Below are 17,796 nucleotides of genomic sequence, written 5' to 3' on the forward strand. Positions count from 1 at the left end.
TTATCTACTCAGTAGCAGTTTTTATTACATTAATGGGTGAAAGCCAACCAATAGTGTATTTTTCCTTTTGAAATGCATAGAAAAGAAAAAAATATTGGAAAATATAGCACACAAAAAGTCTAGTTTGCCCAGAGACAATTATATTTATATCACTTAGGTGTTCTAGGTAGTAAAATTGCAGATACAATCATAGGCATGTTCAGGGGGTGATTATAGCTTGCCAGAATCCCCCCTCAGACTGGGGCTGTGTCTGGGGACAGGCACAAGTTGAGACACCAGAATATCTGCAGGCATCTTGCAGCTCACAGCATTGCCCCCTAAACCAGCAAGCAAGAAAATACTCAAAATAATTTGAATTGTACTTTTTCACCCACTTTTTTTGTACTTTTTCAATTGTAAAGTACTGAAAAATTATTTTAAAAAGGAGTTGAACAAATTATCTCCTGGGGTGAAGATTTAAGAGAAAAAATAAATGCTCCCTAGTCTCCTGAAGTGATGTATGTTAATAGTTTTGTAAAAACTTTATAAAGATTTAAATCAGTTCATGTCAGGGGAAGTGAAATGGAACCACCATCGAATTGAAGCACGTTTCTTCTCTATATCTGTAGTATTGTGTTTTTATGTATTTTTTACATTGTCAATACATTTTGGAAATCGATCAAATATGGTGTGATTTGAGTCATTGAGTTATGCTTGGTGAAGCTTTGTCTTTCTACAGCAATTGATCTTGTTTGGGCCCTGTGCTTGCACACCTTATTTTTGAATATGACGGAGAGATTTCTGAATGATGCCTCTTAAATAGTTTTGTGTGTGACGGTGGGCGTTTTAACATTAGTCAATCAAGACTTGACTTTGCAATAACACACAGTATTAGTGGAAACCAAGGAGATAAAACTATTTATATCAATAAGATTTTTCTAGCTAAGAAACAATAAATATATAAAATATTCAAAAAACAAACAATGTATATTTATGCTACAAAGGTTCCTGTTTCCCGCCAGGAGGATTTTGGTTTACATTAACAGGCATCCATTTAGAATTCTAATTGTTGTTGTGGCTACAACATGTCTTGTTCCATGCTCTTGGCACGTTCAAATAGTTCCATAATTTTAGTAGCAGGCACACAACCTTCTCGCAATATAGAAATTGATCCTAGAACGAAACAAAGACTCGTAAATATATAATATTAATTAAATAGTTTATTTTTTCAAGTCACTACTTTGATTTTACTCAGTTAGTTTAGAATAATTGAACATTGTTACAATCACTGGAAACTTTTAGACATAACTTACATTGAGAAACAAGTGCTGTGACAAAGTGACACAGGTAGGTGATGATAAAAGTGGGCATGGTCATATGCATCAAATACAGTATTTTACAAAAGTTAGTACACCTCTCATATTTTTGAAAATATTTTATTATATCTATTCATGGGACAATACTGAAGATATTACACTTTGAATGTAAAGCAGTCAGTATACAGCTTGTATAGCAGTGTAAATTTGCTGCCCTTTCAAAATAACTCAACACAGGGGCGTAGCAATAGGGGGTGCAGAGGTAGCGACCGCATCGGTGCCCTTGGGCCAGAGGGGCCCCGAAGGGCTCTCCCTCAACTACATTATTAGCTCTCTATTGGTCCTGTGCTCATAATAATCACTTCTATAGATACTTTGAATAGTGGTAATCACTAACACACTGTTCCCCATCCCCTTCTTGCACCTCTGACACTGTAGTTGCCATTGGCAGGTTTTGGTGCGCCGTATCAATTGTTATGTATAGAGTGCTTGGGGGGGGCCCCAATGTAAGACTTGCATCGGGCCCACAGCTCCTTAGCTATGCCACTGACTCAACATACAGCCATTAGGGTCTAAATTGCTTGCAAGAAAAGTGACTACATACCTAAGCAAATAATATCATAATTCTGCTAGAGTTGGCCCGAACCTCCGATTTTCGGTTCGCGAACTTCCGCAAAAAGTTTGGTAAATTATGCTGGCCACAAAAGTGATGGAAAAGATGTTTCAAGGGGTCTAACACCTGGAGGGGGGCATGGCAGAGTGGGAAAATCTGGATTGGACGCAAAGCAGCGTTTTAAGAGCAGAAATCACATTGAATGCTAAATTCCAGGCCTAAAGTGCTTTAAAACATCTTGCATGTGTATACATCAATCTGGGAGTGTAATTAGAGTACTGCTTCACACTGACACACCAAACTCACTGTGTAACGCACCGCAAATAACTGTTTGCGTAGTGACAGCCGTGCTGGACTGGTGCGCACCATGGCCAGAGTGCTCTTCCTCACTCAGTGATGTCAAGTAATGTCTGACTGCCTTATCAACTTTCGATGGTTCTTTCTCTACCATTGGTAAAGCTTACATCTATTTTTGTAAATACTTGTTCTGCTTGCTGTTCAGTACCTGCATCGAGAATCTGTTATGGAGGGCAAGTCTGCCATTTTGAGCGACCACGGGTAATGGCCGGGGAATCAGGGTTAGATTCCGGTCCGGAGTGGGAGCCTAAGAAACGGCTACCACCCCCACACATCCAAGGAAGGCAGCAGGCATTGCATGCACGTCCCAAGGTAGTGACCAAAAATAACAATACAGGAGGACTTTCGAGGCCCTTATATGCGAAATGAATCAACCTTAAATACTTTAACGATAATCTGTTATGGAGGGCAAGTCTGATGGTGCCTTCACTGTGACTCACCAGGTTGGTCACCTCCTCAAGGAGGAGAGAATCTGTTATGGAGGGCAAGCAGAGGCGTAGCTAGGGTTTTCAGCGCCCGGGGACAAAGACTATTAATGCGCCCCCCAAAGTCAAGGTTGCGCCGCGCCAAAAGGGGCGTGGTCACATAATAAATGTGGGCGTGGTTATGGGTGGAGCCAAATGTATATGGAGGTTAGCAGGCTCACGCTCACCCACCCTCCCTCAGTATGTACCTTCCAGCATGTTCCAAGACAAATTCAGCAATCATGAGCCCCCCCCCATCAAGACAAATTCAGCAATCATGAGACCCCCAACATAACCAACTCAGCAATCATGAGGCCCCCAACAAGACAAATTTAGCAATCATGAGGCCCCCAACAAGACAAATTCAGCAATCATGAGGCCCCCAACAAGACAAATTCAGCGATCTTGAGGCCCCCAACAAATCATAAGGCAAATTCAGCAGTCATGAGTCACATAAATAGACAGCATTTCACATAAATAGGTAGAATGCCCCCTTAATATGGTAGACACCTCTCACCTGGCAGCAGTTCTCCAAAATACACTCAATCTGACGTGGTTCCCCAAAAATAGGTAGCTCCAGGTCTATCGTTGTCCCCAGAATAGGTGGCCAGCAGTATAGATGTCCCCAGAATAGGTGGCCAGCGGTATAGATGTCCCCAGAATAGGTGGCCAGCGATATAGATGTCTCCAGAACAGGTAGCCAGGGGTAGAGATGTCCACAGAACAGGTAGCCAGGGGTATATGTGCCCAGTATATGTAGGCAGGGATATGTGTGCCCAGTATATGTAGCCAGAGGTATATGTGCCCAGTATATGTAGCCAGGGGTATATATGCCCAGTATATGTAGCCAGGAGAATAATATGTGCCCAGTATATATAGTCAGGCGTATATGTGCCCAGTATATGTAGCCAGGGGTATATATGCCCAGTCCATGTAGCCAGGGGGTATATATGCCCAGTATATGTAGCCAGGGGGTATATATGCCCAGTATATGTAGCCAGGGGGTATATATGCCCAGTATATGTAGCCAGGGGGTACATATGCCCAGTATATGTAGCCAGGGGTATATATGCCCAGAGTAGGTAGCCAGGGGTATATATGCCCAGTATATGTAGCCAGGGGGTATATATGCCCAGTCCATGTAGCCAGGGGGTATATATGCCCAGTAGATGTAGCCAGGGGTATATATGCCCAGTATATATAGCCAGGGGGTATATATGCCCAGTATATGTAGCCAGGGGGTATATATGCCCAGTATATGTATCCAGGGGTATATATGCCCAGTATATGTAGCCAGGGGGTATATATGCCCAGTCCATGTAGCCAGGGGGTATATATGCCCAGTATATGTAGCCAGGGGTATATATGATCAGTATATGTAGCCAGGGGTATATATGCCCAGAGTAGGTAGCCAGGGGTATATATGCCCAGTATATGTAGCCAGGGGGTATATATGCCCAGTCCATGTAGCCAGGGGGTATATATGCCCAGTCCATGTAGCCAGGGGGTATATATATGCCCAGTATATGTAGCCAGGGGTATATATGCCCAGTATATGTAGCCAGGGGGTATATATGCCCAGTCCATGTAGCCAGGGGGTATATATGCCCAGTATATGTAGCCAGGGGGTATATATGCCCAGTATATGTAGCCAGGGGGTATATATGCCCAGTATATGTAGCCAGGGGGTATATATGCCCAGTATATGTAGCCAGGGGGTATATATGCCCAGTAGATGTAGCCAGGGGTATATATGCCCAGTAGATGTAGCCAGGGGTATATATGCCCAGTAGATGTAGCCAGGGGGTATATATGCCCAGTATATGTAGCCAGGGGGTATATATGCCCAGTATATGTAGCCAGGGGTATATATGCCCAGTATATGTAGCCAGGGGGTATATATGCCCAGTAGATGTAGCCAGGGGGTATATATGCCCAGTAGATGTAGCCAGGGGTATATATGCCCAGTAGATGTAGCCAGGGGTATATATGCCCAGTAGATGTAGCCAGGGGTATATATGCCCAGTAGATGTAGCCAGGGGGTATATATGCCCAGTAGATGTAGCCAGGGGGTATATATGCCCAGTAGATGTAGCCAGGGGTATATATGCCCAGTAGATGTAGCCAGGGGTATATATGCCCAGTAGATGTAGCCAGGGGTATATATGCCCAGTAGATGTAGCCAGGGGTATATATGCCCAGTAGATGTAGCCAGGGGGTATATATGCCCAGTAGATGTAGCCAGGGGTATATATGCCCAGTAGATGTAGCCAGGGGGTATATATGCCCAGTAGATGTAGCCAGGGGGTATATATGCCCAGTAGATGTAGCCAGGGGTATATATGCCCAGTAGATGTAGCCAGGGGTATATATGCCCAGTAGATGTAGCCAGGGGGTATATATGCCCAGTAGATGTAGCCAGGGGGTATATATGCCCAGTAGATGTAGCCAGGGGTATATATGCCCAGTAGATGTAGCCAGGGGTATATATGCCCAGTAGATGTAGCCAGGGGTATATATGCCCAGTAGATGTAGCCAGGGGTATATATGCCCAGTAGATGTAGCCAGGGGTATATATGCCCAGTAGATGTAGCCAGGGGGTATATATGCCCAGTAGATGTAGCCAGGGGTATATATGCCCAGTAGATGTAGCCAGGGGGTATATATGCCCAGTAGATGTAGCCAGGGGGTATATATGCCCAGTAGATGTAGCCAGGGGTATATATGCCCAGTAGATGTAGCCAGGGGTATATATGCCCAGTAGATGTAGCCAGGGGGTATATATGCCCAGTAGATGTAGCCAGGGGGTATATATGCCCAGTAGATGTAGCCAGGGGTATATATGCCCAGTATATGTAGCCAGGGGGTATATATGCCCAGTCCATGTAGCCAGGGGGTATATATGCCCAGTATATGTAGCCAGGGGGTATATATGCCCAGTATATGTAGCCAGGGGGTATATATGCCCAGTATATGTAGCCAGGGGGTATATATGCCCAGTATATGTAGCCAGGGGGTATATATGCCCAGTAGATGTAGCCAGGGGTATATATGCCCAGTAGATGTAGCCAGGGGTATATATGCCCAGTAGATGTAGCCAGGGGGTATATATGCCCAGTATATGTAGCCAGGGGGTATATATGCCCAGTATATGTAGCCAGGGGTATATATGCCCAGTATATGTAGCCAGGGGGTATATATGCCCAGTAGATGTAGCCAGGGGGTATATATGCCCAGTAGATGTAGCCAGGGGTATATATGCCCAGTAGATGTAGCCAGGGGTATATATGCCCAGTAGATGTAGCCAGGGGTATATATGCCCAGTAGATGTAGCCAGGGGGTATATATGCCCAGTAGATGTAGCCAGGGGGTATATATGCCCAGTAGATGTAGCCAGGGGTATATATGCCCAGTAGATGTAGCCAGGGGTATATATGCCCAGTAGATGTAGCCAGGGGTATATATGCCCAGTAGATGTAGCCAGGGGTATATATGCCCAGTAGATGTAGCCAGGGGGTATATATGCCCAGTATATGTAGCCAGGGGGTATATATGCCCAGTAGATGTAGCCAGGGGGTATATATGCCCAGTAGATGTAGCCAGGGGTATATATGCCCAGTAGATGTAGCCAGGGGTATATATGCCCAGTAGATGTAGCCAGGGGTATATATGCCCAGTAGATGTAGCCAGGGGGTATATATGCCCAGTAGATGTAGCCAGGGGGTATATATGCCCAGTAGATGTAGCCAGGGGTATATATGCCCAGTAGATGTAGCCAGGGGTATATATGCCCAGTAGATGTAGCCAGGGGTATATATGCCCAGTAGATGTAGCCAGGGGTATATATGCCCAGTAGATGTAGCCAGGGGGTATATATGCCCAGTAGATGTAGCCAGGGGTATATATGCCCAGTAGATGTAGCCAGGGGGTATATATGCCCAGTAGATGTAGCCAGGGGGTATATATGCCCAGTAGATGTAGCCAGGGGTATATATGCCCAGTAGATGTAGCCAGGGGTATATATGCCCAGTAGATGTAGCCAGGGGGTATATATGCCCAGTAGATGTAGCCAGGGGGTATATATGCCCAGTAGATGTAGCCAGGGGTATATATGCCCAGTAGATGTAGCCAGGGGTATATATGCCCAGTAGATGTAGCCAGGGGTATATATGCCCAGTAGATGTAGCCAGGGGTATATATGCCCAGTAGATGTAGCCAGGGGTATATATGCCCAGTAGATGTAGCCAGGGGTATATATGCCCAGTAGATGTAGCCAGGGGTATATATGCCCAGTAGATGTAGCCAGGGGGTATATATGCCCAGTAGATGTAGCCAGGGGTATATATGCCCAGTATATGTAGCCAGGGGTATATATGCCTAGTATATGTAGCCAGGGGTATATATGCCCAGTAGATGTAGCCAGGGGTATATATGCCCAGTAGATGTAGCCAGGGGGTATATATGCCCAGTAGATGTAGCCAGGGGTATATATGCCCAGTAGATGTAGCCAGGGGTATATGTGCCCAGTAGATGTAGCCAGGGGTATATATGCCCAGTAGATGTAGCCAGGGGTATATATGCCCAGTAGATGTAGCCAGGGGGTATATATGCCCAGTAGATGTAGCCAGGGGTATATATGCCCAGAGTAGGTAGCCAGGTGTCCCCCTCCCTGCCTCCCCAGCAGGAGGGGAGCAGCGCAGAGGAGAGGGAGAGCTGCTCTCTCTCCCTCGCTGTCCCCTCCATTAATGTCCGGGTGCTGGCAGCGGCGGGCGGAACTTACCTCCGTCTCGTCGCAGCGCGGATGGATCTGCCGCTACTCTGGTCTAGTCCAGACCAGAGCAGCGGCTGCGGGATCCGAACTTCCGGCCGGCGCTGGAGCGAGACGGAGGTGAGTCCCGCCCGCTGCGCCAGCACCCGGACAATAACGGAGGGGACAGCGATGGAGGGAGGGAGAGCCCTAAGGTGAGAGAAGGGGGGGAGATGGCCCCCTTCTCCACCGTCCGCATAGCTCTCCCTCTTCTCTTCTCTGCGCTGCTCCCCTCCGCAGAGGGAAAAAAAAAAATCAGCTCAGCTGGGCGCCCTTAGGGACCCGGCGCCCGGGGGCACTTGACCTACCCCGACCCCCCCTAGCTCCGCGCCTGAGGGCAAGTCTGCCATTGTGAGTGACCACGGCGGGTAATGGCTGGGGAATCAGGGTTCTCTACCGGTCCGGAGTGGGAGCCTAAGAAACGGCTACCACCACACATCCAAGAAAGGCAGCAGGCATGGCATGCACGTCCCGAGGTAGTGACCAAAAATAACAATACAGTAGGACTTTCGAGGCCCTGCTGTATATGTGAAATTAATCAACAGGTAGGTAGGTATGTGCAGTAATGTGTATTACAATGTGCACCTGTCACACAGACAGGTAGTGGACAGGCACAGTGACACTTAGTGCGCTCATTTAGGTAGGTGGGTGCACTGTGAACAACAGGTAGGTAGGTATATGCAGTAATGGGTATTACAATGTGCACCTGTCACACAGACAGGTAGTGGACAGGCACAGTGACACTAAGTGTGCTCACTTAGGTAGGTGGGTGCACTGTGAACAACAGGTAGGTAGGTATATGCAGTAATAGTAAAACAAGAGGGTGGGGGGAGAACAGAGAGCGCTCCAATGGTGCATTAACTTAGATGTAAAATTACACACACTTAAATGTTACACTTACAATTAAAATGGTGATGCTGCGCTTTGCTAAACAATCCTCCAGTGGGTAACCTCAGCCTAATCCAGCCTGGCCAGGGCGGGCGGTGCAGATGGTAATGCTAGAGGACGTCCGTCTGGAGGGAGAGCTCAGGTGAGGAAGGCGTGGACTAGCGCCGAAACCGGTAGTGACGTAGGACAGTAACAACGGCGCACAGCTCTCCCTCCAGACGGACTTCCTCTAGCATTACCATCTGCACCGCCCGCCCTGGCCAGGCTGGATTAGGCTGAGGTTACCCACTGGAGGATTGTTTAGCAAAGCGCAGCATCACCATTTTAATTGTAAGTGTAACATTTAAGTGTGTGTAATTTTACATCTAAGTTAATGCACCATTGGAGCGCTCTCTGTTCTCCCCCCACCCTCTTGTTTTACCAGTAACTGGCTCCATCCAGTTTAAAGAGAGCAGCGCCGTGGCATGGTTTAAAGGGCCACTACTGTAATTTGTTGAGCGCAAGTGTGTGTCTTTACTATATGCAGTAATGGGTATTACAATGTGCACCTGTCACACAGGTAGTCACTGAATGTGCTGGGCCTGGCAGTGGCACACACACAATATGAATTAGCAAGGCTGTCTCTGCAACACAAGTGTCAGTGGGACACACACACAAAAAAATAGATCACAAGAACAAGATTAGCTCTCTAAAGAGCTGTTGTGGGGTGCTATTTTAGCAATAAGAATCAGCCAGGAGCAAGCTAAGAAGCCTACAAGAGCCTAACTAATCTTTCCCTATGAGAGTCTGCCAGCAGCTGTCCCTTCTCTCACTACTGCAGGCACACGAGTGAGTGTAATGGCCGACGGTGCCTGCCTTTTATAAGGGGGGAGTGGCTCCAGGAGTGAGTGTAGCCTGATTGGCTACAATGTGCCTGCTGACTGTGATGTAGAGGGTCAAAGTTGACCCTAATGGTGCACTATGGGGGCGAACCGAACTTCCGGGAAAAGTTCCCGGTTCACCGCGATCGCGAACCACGGAAGTTCGCCGGGAACCGTTCGTCGGCGAACCTTTCGGGCCATCTCTAAATTCTGCCGAATTAGACATTTTCCCACCTGAGTCTGTGTTACTCGTTAGTGTTACAAGATCTCCGGTGTTAATAGGGAACAGGTGTGTTGAATTTGGTGTTATCGCTCTCACACTATCTCATACTGGTCACTGAAAGTTCAACACAGCACCTAATGACAGAGAACCCTCTGGGGAGTTTAAAAAAAAATTTGTTGCTCATGCTGCAGCAAGGTGACAACGACCTTGCAACGGTCTAACAGGACCAGTTCCACTCAGAATAGGCCTTACTAAAGTTGACCAAAAAAGTTGAGTGAATGTGATCAGCATCCTATCCAGAGATTGTCTTTTGCAAATAGACATATTATTTCTGGCAGCGCTGCTGTAGGGGATTAAGGGTGCAGGTGTCAGCCTGTCAGTGCTCAGACCATACACCTCACAATGCATCAGTTTGGTTTGCATAGCTGTTGTCTCAGACGGAAGCCTCTTTCAATGATTAAGCAGGCTAAAGACATGGATTACTGGAACCAGGTCCTGTGGTCTGATGAGACCAATATTAGTTATATAGTTACATAGTTATTTGGGTTGAAAAAAGACATATGCCTATCGAGTTCAACTTATTTGGTCCAGATGGTGTCAAGAGTGTGTGGCAACAACCAGATGAGGAGTGCAAAGACTAGTGTTTCTTGCCTACAGTCAACTATGGTCATGGAAGTGTCATAGTTTTAGGCTGTATGAGTGTGGCAAGCACTAAAGAACTACAGTTGTTTGAGGTAACCGAGAATGCCAACATGTACTGTGACATACTTAAGCAGAGCATAGCCCCTCCTTTCAGAAAATGGGCTGCAAGAGAGTATTCCAACATACTCACCCCAAACACACCTCCAAGACAACCACTGCTTTGCTAAAGAAACTGAGGGTAAAGGTTCTGGACTGGCCAAGCATGTCTCCAGACCTAAACCCTATTGAACATTTGTGGGACATCCTCATACGGAAGGTGGAGGAGTGCAAGGTCCCTAACATCCATTACTTTTGTCATGGAGGAGTGGAAGAGGATTACAGTGGCAACGTGTGAAGCTCTGGTGAACTCCATGCTCAAGATAGTTAAGGCAGTGCTGGAAAATAATAGTGGACACACAAAGTATTCGCTTTCATTTTAAAGTTTCAATGTAACTTCTCCTTCTGACCGTGGGAAAATATACCCCCGCCGACTTTAACGGTTAATAGCAAAGCCCCTTTAAAAGCTAGAAACACCAAAATTGCTGGGAATGTTAAGAAGAACAGTGGGAACAAGAGGACATTTTTTTTCAAAAAGACCTTATACTTTTTGAGAATATCGATTTTAAAGTTTCAAAGAAAAAAGAGTCGATTCATTAAAAAAGAACGATTCATTAAAAAGATCCGGCTCATTCATGAGCCGTTAGTATAGCAGAGAATGCGTCCTGAGCAGGACGTGAAGCTGCCGGCTCCGCTGTCTCTCCCCACCTGCCTGCACCTGTCAACCCCCACCCAGGCTGGCACCCAGTGCACCCATGGGACAGAGGAGCAGGCAGCTATACATCCCAAAGTAAGCATTCTCTGCTATGCGGGGGGCGCATACTTAATTGAAGATTGCAACATAAGAGCATACATTATTTGTTGGATCATTTACCGAGGATATTGGCGTGGAATTTTTTTTAAAAAGGTACAGGTAAGTATTTCTGGTTAATTCAGAAAATTAAAGGACTTTTTTCGTGGTTGTGTTTTTATTTTGTTACCTCGTAACCCTTTGTGGAAATGGGTAAGGGGTACTTTGTACCCCTATACTCATTTCTACTGGGAGGGGGGGTGGGCATCTGGGGTCCCCTTCTTAAAGGGGACTACCAGATGCCACCATGAACCCCCCAGGGAGTCGTCGCCCCCACCTCCTCCTGGGGAACCAGAGGTGGGGAAGAGCCCCTTGTCCACGGATTGGACAAGGGCTCCGGGGGGAGGGGAAGGCTTGGTTGCACCTCCCCCCTGGAGCCCCCCCCCCTCCGAAAGAAGTCCTTTAATTTTCTCAACTAACCAGAAATACTTACCTGTACCTTTAAAAAAAATCCCACACTAATATCCTCGGTAAACGATCCAACGAATAATGTATCCTCTTATGTTGCGATCTTCAATTAAGTTGATTGAAGATCTCCGACGCCCCCCACATAGCAGAGAATGCGTCCTTTGGGACACATAGCTGCCGGCTCCGCTGCTATCTCTCCCCACCTGCCTTTACCTGTCACCCTCACCTAGGCTGGCACCAGGGGTTGACAGGTGCAGGCAGGTGGGGAGAGACAGCAACGGAGCCGGCAGCTTCACATCCTGCTCAGGACGCATTCTCTGCTATACTAACGGTTCATGAATGAGCCAGATCTTTTTAATGAATCGTTCTTTATTAATGAATCAACTCTTTTTTATCTTTGAAACTTTAAAATCTTCTTCCCACTGTTTTTCTTAACATTCCCAGCAATTTTGGTGTTTCTAGCTTTTAAAAAGAACCCGAGGTGGGGTTCTTCCATCGCAATTCATATACAGAGGCTGGGTCTGTCTATAGAGCCCAGCCTCTGTTGCTAGTTAGTTCTCTCCTACGCGGCTGTGTTTACCTCACTACTGTCAGTCTCGGCTGCTCCCCCGCCTGCTGAATCGCTCTGGTCCCCGCCTGCGTCCTTTCACTCCAATCAGCGACGAGGGAAGGGACGTGGGCAGGGACCAGAGCGATTCAGGAAGCGGGGGAGGGGCGAGACTGACAGTAGTGAGCTAAACACAGCCGTCTGCGACACGCTGCATGTCGCCAGCGCGGCTGTGTTTTATGGGGTCTGACGGCGCGCAGGGGGGGCTTTGAAAGAAACTAACTAGCAACAGAGGCTGGGCTCTATAGACAGACCCAGCCTCTGTATATGGATTGCGATGGAAGAACCCCACCTCGGGTTCTCTTTCAAAGGGCTTTGCTATTAACTGTTAAAGTCGGCAGGGGTATATTTTCCCACGGGCAGAAGGAGAATTTACATTGAAACTTTAAAATCGATTTTCTCAAAAACGATAAGGTCTTTTTGAAAAAAAAATGTTTCCTCTTGTTCCCACTGTTCTTCTTAACATTCCCAGCAATTTTGGTGTTTCTAGCTTTTAAAGGGGCTTTGCTATTAACCACTAAAATCGGTGGGCGTCTAATTTTCCCACGGTCAGAAAGAGAATTTTCAAATCGGTTTTCTCAAAAACTATATGTTTTTTTAGATTTTTTTTTCCCTCTTGTAGTCACTGAAAAAACTTAGGTGTTAGACCCCTTGAAACATCTTTTCCATCACTTTTCTGGCCAGCATAAATGTTTCTAGTTTTCAAAGTTCGCCTCCCCATTGAAGTCTATTGCGGTTCGCAAAAGTTCCTGCGAACCCAACTTTCACGGTAGGTTCGCAAACTGAAAATCAGAGGTTCGGGACATCTCTATCTGTACTCTCACTACTTTACATTGTATCAAAGTGTCATATCTTCAGTGTCCCCTGGAAAAAATGTGGGAGGTACTTTTGTGAGGTACCATATAGTGTTCTAGTTCCACCAATAGTGTGTTGCAGTTTTCCAGAGCAACTGTTAATTCAGTTAACTTTTGACTCCTGAGTTCTCTCACAGGTAATGGTTTGACACTTTATTAATACTCTAGATAAGTTTGATGTTTTTTCTACCCATGTTTTAGTATTTTTTTCAGTTGTTAAGTGGCGAAAAGAAAAATTATCTTCTGAGAGAAAACTCTGGAGAAAATCTCTTTTCTAGTGCCTTGCTTTCCAGTGTTTCAGCTTTCCAGAGATTGGGGCAAAAATTGTGATATTACACTGTAACTGACAAAAACTGGGCCTCAGCCTGACAGCTAGCAATTATTTTCAGTTCACTCAATGTGGGACGCCACTGCCCAATATCAAGCACCATGAGCCAGAATATTACCCTACTACGCTATAACAGTTTATGCCCCCTTACTTAAAGGAATGTCGTGAATCAAACCAGCTAGTTACAACTCATAAGTGTTAATTGTAACATTCTTTGCAAATGATCCTTCCTGCCTTCTCGACTTTGGGTCTCTACCAAGATGTGTATTTGGCTGAAATCTATTTAAGGATGCCCATGTTAACTGAGGAAATGGCTGGCAGACTGCGAAATGTGCATCAAGCAATAAGAAATGGTACAAAAACTCAAATATATGGCCAAAGCTGTGTAACTACCTGTAGTTCAATTGATGTGATACAAAGTGAAATGTCTTGTTATTATTGTTTTACATCGGATATATCTGGGAAAATACTCAGTAGTTTGTTAAACAAACTACTGAGCCTTTGTAAGAATTTCTAGCTAGTGAATCTGTGAATCAGTTGTGGAGGTATAGTTGGGAGCTGCTTAGGCCACACTATGATTTTAGCTGGACCGCATATTTACTAACTAAAAAAACGAATTCCAGTGCAGTTAGCATAAAAGTTTATGTTCATAAAAGATTAGTTCATATAAGAGTAAATTTTCAACAGTAAAAATCACCCAAATTCATGAACTTATGAAAAAAAAAAACATATAATCACTGTAGTTAGAAAACGAAGAAGCAACAAAATACCTTATTTTTCGGACCATAAGACGCTCCTAGGTTTAGAGGACAAAAACCAGGGGAAAAAAAAAACTAAACCTGGTGTGTCCATGGTTCAGGGGCATCTTGTGGATCTTCTCCCCTCCTCAATTAATATGTCCCCCTTGTACCTCTTGTGTCCCCTTTATGATCTCCACTTCCCTGTTTCCTCTTAAATGCTCCATTATTCTCTTTGGTGCCCCCTGTGTTCTCTAAAGTGTCCCCTGGGTTTTCTAAAGTGTCCCTGTGTGCTCTTAGGTGCCCCTGTGTCATTTAAAGTGTCCCCCTGTGTGCTGTTAGATGCCCATGTGTCATTTAAAGTGCCCCCTGTGTGCTCTTAGCTGCCCCTGTGTCATTTAAAGTGCCCCCGTGTGCTCTTAGGTGCCCCTGTGTCATTTAAAGTGCCCCCTCTGTGTGCTGTTAGGTGCCCCTGTGTCATTTAAAGTGCCTCCTGTGTGCAATTAAGTGACCTCTGATTTTTTTTTTAGATGCCCCCTGTACTGGTCTGTCCATCCCCCTCTTACTCCTGTCTTCTTCTTTCCCCATCTCTCTAAAGGCATCCATGGGGAGTGTGCAGGATCGTAATACCCCCCCTCGTGTCCCCACAACTGCCCCACCCTTCTAGGCTTGTCTGCCCCGCCTCCTCTGCCCTGTCCTCTTCTATGTCCGTCTCTGTACCTGGGGAGTGTTCAGGATCGTAATGTACCCTCTTCATGTCCCTGCGGCTGTCCGTCCCTATAAGCTTGTCTGCCCCACCTCCTCTGCCCCGTCCTCTTCTTTGCCCATGGGGAGAGTAGTCTGTGGCTTACCGATGCACGCCACTACAGTGCAGAGATATCGATCGGTAATCATCCTGGGTAGCCGCTGCGGGGTCCGTGAACGTTGCTGAATGTGTATCTCTCTTCACTTCCACATTATGACGTAAGCGGAAGTGAAGGGAGATAGACTTTGGCAACGTGCACGGACCCCGCAGCGGCTACCCAGGTTGATTACCGATCGATCGATATCTCTGCACTGTGGTGACGTGCATCGGTAAGCCACAGACTACTCTCCCCACGGGCAAAGAAGAGGATGGGGCAGAGGAGGCGGGGCAGACAAGCTTATAAGGACGGACAGCCGCGGGGACACGAAGGGGGTACATTACGATCTTGCACACTCCCCAGGTACAGAGACGGACATAGAAGAGGACGGGGCAGAGGAGGTGAGGCAGTTCTGGGGACATGAAGGGGTGGGCATAACGATCCTGCACACTCCCCACGGACACCTTACAGAGACGGGGAAATAAGAGGACAACTGCAGGGACACGGGCCGCATTACTGCTGCAATTCCTAGTGGGGGACACCCGGCCCAGGCAGCATTCGGACCATAAGACGCAGGCACTTTTTACCCCCATGTTTGGGGGAGAAAGTGCGTCTTATGGTCTGCAAAATATGGTACTACAATCATGTAATGTAAGGTCTGTCACTGCCCATCTCATTAATATTAATTATCTCCAAAGACCACACGTAAATAACAACACGTATTGCAATCCTAATAGCAGTCTGTCAAAACTGCTTCTCCTCAACTCTAGGTTATATCTTTGAGGTCTGACAGTAACCCAAGAATTAGTTGACATGTCAGGTATGTAGTGAAATATCAGTTAAATGCTAAACAATCATCCAATGAATGCAAAGCATTGTACTGTATATGAAAACATCCAATAATATTTCCTTTTTGTTTGTACATGGGTTTTAATGTAAATAAATACAAGGCCAAGCATTTTTGCCATGCCAATGGCATAGTGCGATAATAACTAAATGGGATACAGCTGGGAATATTGAACTTGTATAACGACTTGATTGTACTAGCTGTTTATAAGTTAAGCAACCATGTTCAATGTAAAGCAGCAATAGCTAAAGCAAATAAACTTCTGCAATGCATAAAGAGGGCATAAAAACATATGACACTAGAATACTACTGTTTCTGTATTAATCACTTGGAAATCAGATCTGGAAAAAGGAATATCGTTTTGAGCATGACACTACATGAGAAGTGCCCTCATTAAGTAGGTAATTTGGGCATCAGTGGTGCTTTTGTAAAATGGATGCCACATACATTGCAATGTCAATTGTGACTATAGTGGCACCCAGTGTGGTGGTGCCCGATATATAGCGGCTATATGTGTGGTACAGATATTGGCAAAGGGGCTGTTTAGGAGTGAAGGCTGTGCTGATATCTACGGATATTGTGGATATATGGGTTCAGATAGGGTTAGGCATGTACAGAGGAAGGCTTCGAGAGTAGGGTTAGGTTTAGTCATAATAAAATACCAATAGAAATTACAGTTGTACAACTAAAGTATTACTCATATCCAATTACTCATTGCTAATTAGTAGAAGCCTTTCCCCAGTTCATTTTAAATGTATGTCCTCCCTCCGCCGCAACTTGGAAAGTCCTATCAGGGCACCAAAGCTGCTAAGCTGCAGAATCATATAGGCCACTACATTAGAACAGATTATAAGGTTATGAGCCTTTCACATTTACACATAAAATTTGAAGATAGTACTGCATGGTTTTATTAATCAAATGTCTCTGAGATGTTTAGTACTGATAATTAATTTATATTTACCTTCATCTATTTTGGTACAGATCACAACAGTTGATCCAACAAGCTCATTAGAATAACCGTCACAGAGTACTGCATCAAGTTTATTACTCAGGCGTCTATAGAGGAAAAAAAACACTTTTAGAGTTACTTTCATAGTTGTGGGTCAACAGTTTGGAGTTATGTGAATAAAACAAGACAGTAGAAGTAATAACTTGTGAAATGCATGATCTAAGCAGTATCCTGTGGTGAATGCTGAGGAATGCCAAGACCCGCCATTATAGAAATACAACCTATAAACGGGGTAGACCCTTTTGCGCAATGGTAATGCGTTCCTTTGGATTATCCTACAGATTCCCTTTTAATTACTGTGAAAATGACACTCATTCATATAGCAAGAATCTTGACCCTCCTGTGCTATGGACAGAGCATGATTACTTTTTGCGGCAGCACCGCTTCAGTTGGGCCCTGGGATAAGTCAATATGAATAAAATATTGGCCTACCTGGCACCTATCCTAACCATAACTGTCTGGTTAAGGTGCCTAATCCTGACCCCCCCCCCCCCCCCCCCAGAGGAATTAACCTTAACTCTCCCTGCGTAATGCCTAACCTTAACACCCCTTAAGGTGTCTAACACAAAACAATTTGTAGGCACCAAAATTACCAATGGTAGTAGTTGATCATTTACGATCGGCTACTACCATTAAATTTCATGTGTACTACTCACATTGGGTGCCCAAGTAATCAGCTTGGTGCCCGATTTCAGTAATTAACATTGGCATCTATGAGATGTCTACCGATATCGGCACCTAAAAGAGCTGATTAGGAGAGCATAGCCTTCTTGTAAGGATCCCTCCTGTAGCGTGTTCTGTCCGTTACAGTGGAGCTGCAAATGGACAGTTCTGCATTTGCAATAAGTCTCATTGTCATTTGCAATCGCTCTGCAGTTCTGGGCAGTTCAGGATGCTGTCATCATTCCACCAACTGCTTGTTGCAGCTGAGCTGCGGCCAGATAGCCCTGGATTTCCTGTATGCATGTTGTTACAAAATACTGCATGTATTTCTTATCGGAGTCCTTTGCATTCACAGCCATCTAGCAAATGGTAATCAAGCCAGCTCAGGATTGAATGATTACCATTC

At 45.6% G+C, this 17,796-nt stretch overlaps 1 protein-coding gene across 1 annotated transcript in view; it reads right to left on the bottom strand.

Moving 5' to 3' along the window:
- Positions 1-12: 12 nt before the first annotated feature.
- LOC137528383 (uncharacterized) overlaps positions 13-17,796 on the bottom strand; it is a 64,193-nt gene continuing 46,409 nt past the window's right edge. Inside the window, exons 10-11 of the mRNA XM_068249675.1 lie at positions 16,680-16,774; positions 13-1,152 (exon numbers count right to left, since the gene is read on the bottom strand). Coding sequence (XP_068105776.1) covers positions 1,058-1,152; positions 16,680-16,774 — 190 coding nt within the window. The 3' untranslated portion in view covers positions 13-1,057. The remainder of the gene's footprint in view (positions 1,153-16,679; positions 16,775-17,796) is intronic.

Source organism: Hyperolius riggenbachi, chromosome 8, assembly GCF_040937935.1.
Source record: "Hyperolius riggenbachi isolate aHypRig1 chromosome 8, aHypRig1.pri, whole genome shotgun sequence".
Classification (NCBI taxonomy): domain Eukaryota; kingdom Metazoa; phylum Chordata; class Amphibia; order Anura; family Hyperoliidae; genus Hyperolius; species Hyperolius riggenbachi.